Consider the following 3,389-nt stretch of genomic DNA (forward strand, 5'->3'; position numbering starts at 1 on the left):
AAGACAGTTGTTTTTTTAGAGATTCTTTACAGCTAGATTGAAATCTGTTGGCATTCGATAATTTTCTGTAAAGCTGCTTTGATACACCTTCACACACACATATAAATATATAAGAATCAAAGGCTGTAAAGGCATGAATATTTCCATGCATGAGCCAGTTTTTGCCTGTAAACCTGTCCTAAATTCACGAACCCCCCCCACACACACTAGCAGTGACACTGACGCCTCGTGCTTTGATGAACGCTGTTATTCCTCACACATTCACACACCAGGTTCTGCTCCGGATGCACGGGAACGCTGGGAATTTCAAGCATCATTAACTCGAGGCTTTATAGACTGCCATTAATTGTTTTAATTGAACTATTTTCCACCTCACAGGGCGAATAATCTATCAAGAGAATTATAGGAAAAAAACTATCTACTTTTAGGACAATTAAAAAAAATTTTTTTTAAGCAATTAAGCACTTTTCCCCCAAAAAGATTTTATTAGGCTACTGTATAATGTGTCCATACGTTTTTTTTAAATAATTTCTGTTATTCGTAAATGATTGTGAATCTTTCTAATATGATGATTTTTACCTATCAGTTTTTAAGAGCAGTTCCATATGATGCATAAAAAACAATAATATAAATGTGTTGTCTTGCATAACCGTAATGACAATTACATATAAACATTGTTTAATTGTCTTAAACATAACAATCACTGATCTATCTATCTATCTATCTATCTATCTATCTATCTATCTATCTATCTATCTATCTATCTGTCTGTCTGTCTGTCTGTCTGTCTGTCTGTCTGTCTGTCTGTCTGTCTATCTATCTATCTATCTATCTATATCAGTGGTTTGTTACAATGCAGAAATGGTCCTAAAATAGGCTTTTTTTATTTTATTTAACATAAAATACTTAATATTCACCAAATATTATATTCATAATATTTTAATTACATGAATTATTTTATTTTGCTTCAGTTGACATAAAATGTATCACATTCATATCAAATCATTTCATTATCAGTTATTTTATAATAATAGTCATGACTAATTAATCAGTTGAATTTACCAGGAAAATCGTCCCGTCCAAGTTTAAATTAAAATGTTAAAATACACAACAACAAAAACAGGTGCCTTATTAGCGAAGTCATTTGCAATCAAGCTCAACATGTAACATCAACACAAAGACTGATTGTGATCTGTTGGGTTGTTAACAGAAAAATGCTTTTCTTACTTAGTATTTTTGTCTTGATTCCAGTCCAAATATCAAACATTTCTTAAATCAAGATGCATTTACTAAATTAGTAAAATTACATACGATATTATGTCCTGTTTTTTAGGGAAATAAATAAAAATTAAGTGAGTTTTTGCTTAAAACAAGCCAAATTATCTGCCAATGGGGTCAGAAAAATAATTTTGTTTCTATTTTATTGGAAATTAATGTTTAGATATTTGAACTGGAAACTAGACAAAAATAAAAGCATTTTTTTGCAGTGTATATCATCTGGATTACACAATCAGAGGTTATTAAATTAAAAAAAGATTTATGCTTGAATGTGGTGTTTGCCGTCCTCAGTCTCTCAGCGGCCATGTTTGCGGCGTGATCTCCTTCATGTCGAACTCTTGGATGGCAAACGTCACTTCACGCCATTTCCTGAAGTAAAACTGCTTTTCAGTGACACAGTCCTGCACCACGTAACTCTCGATCTTCAGCAGCGGCAGATCCTGGAGTCACATCACAACAATTCATCCGTTTATGATCCGATACTGATCATCAGAATCAGCGTTCAACACACTTAAACTGAGTCCAACTGGGATTTACAGATTCACATAATATATCTGTTCTTGACGTTTTTTTTATTTCAGTTTCATCTTCTCAGAATCAGGGTTATTATTTAACTTATACTAATTATACTTAATAAAAATAAAAATATTAACTGAAATAAAAAATATGAAAACTTAAATTTATTTTATTTCAGCTGCATTTCTAATCACAAGTTCAAGTACTAAAATAACTAAAACTAAAACTGACAATTAACTAAAAAAACTATATAGACATTTAAAAAAAAAGGCAAAATAACTAAAACTTTGATTTCAGCTAACTAATTATTTCTAATTTTGTTGAAGTTGAAGTACATAAGTAACTAAAACTAAAAAAACTCACAAATACAAATCACAATAACAAGAAAATTACTAAAACTTTGAAATTAAAATGAAATCTGATTCAAAATATTAACAAAAAAAATAATAGTATCTCAATGACACTATAAAAATAACTAAAACTTATTTTATTTCAGCTAGGCAACAGTTCTGATTCTAGTTTAGCGCGAGTTAAAGTACTAAAGTAACTAAAACTTAATAAAAAAATATACAGACATGTTAAAAACATCCCAAAAAATACAATATTACTAAAAACTAAAAACTGAAAACAGAAAATATAAAAATAAAACCTAATTCAAAATATTAACAAAAACTATAAAAGCAACTCAATGATAGTAAGATAACAGAAGAAGAAAGAGTCACCTGGATGGTGAGGTACGCAAATTTGAGAATTACAAAAACTACAAAATTAGTAAAGCTTAAAAATGAAAATGAAAATGAAAACAGAAAATATAAAAATAGACCCTAATTCAAAATATGAACAAAAACTCTCTCAATGACACTAAGATCACAGAAGCAGAAAGAGTCCACAGGTGTGTTACCTGGATGGTGAGGTAAGAGGCGATGAGACCCCAGTCATGTTTGCAGTCGCCACAGAGCATCTTCTTGTTCTTACTGAAGCCACAGAAGGTTTTTGGTTTCTTATGAGGAACAGTTGTAAAGCGTTCGAACATGGAGCGATCCAGAGCGATGTGATGAGACTCCTGCGGGAAAGAGAGAATGAGAAAGATGATAGACAGACAAACAAACAAACAAACAAACAGAAAGATGGTCCTAAAACGAACACATCCTTAGTAAAACTGGGGACACAAAACAGCTTTTATGGCTCTGAAAAGTGTTATAGCGTATCCTTAAACAGCCTAAAACCTTTGACATAAAACATTTACTATAAAATATTAACTTGCTATGAGATTTTAAGTTTTAAGTATTTTAATAAATTAACTAAATTAACATTCACGTGTTTATGGTTCGCTAATGCTGGTTAATCTTCAAATGTAACCACATGCAGGTGCATTTAATTTTTTTGGAGTTTTAATTGGGTTGTTTTAATTTAAAAACTATTTATTTTAGGTGTAGTGCTGCTTGATTTGATGATTATTTTGAAGGTTTTAAGTTCTTTTAAGATAAATAATTTAAAAAGCTTGAAGTTTGACTTTTTTGTTTTGTTTTTTAAAGATAAGTAGTTTAAAAAAGCTTGAAGTTTGACTTTTTTTAAGATAAGTAGTTTGAATTGCT

The 3,389-nt window shown here is 30.3% G+C and overlaps 1 protein-coding gene across 1 annotated transcript in view; it reads right to left on the reverse strand.

Moving 5' to 3' along the window:
* Positions 1 to 923: 923 nt before the first annotated feature.
* Positions 924 to 3,389, reverse strand: part of rigi (RNA sensor RIG-I) — a 25,301-nt gene continuing 22,835 nt past the window's right edge. The window contains exons 18-19 of the mRNA XM_084099534.1: positions 2,696 to 2,857; positions 924 to 1,718 (exon numbers count right to left, since the gene is read on the reverse strand). Of these exons, the coding sequence (XP_083955660.1) occupies positions 1,566 to 1,718; positions 2,696 to 2,857 (315 nt within the window). The 3' untranslated portion in view covers positions 924 to 1,565. The remainder of the gene's footprint in view (positions 1,719 to 2,695; positions 2,858 to 3,389) is intronic.

Source organism: Abramis brama (assembly GCF_963993115.1).
Source record: "Abramis brama genome assembly, chromosome: 22".
Classification (NCBI taxonomy): domain Eukaryota; kingdom Metazoa; phylum Chordata; class Actinopteri; order Cypriniformes; family Leuciscidae; genus Abramis; species Abramis brama.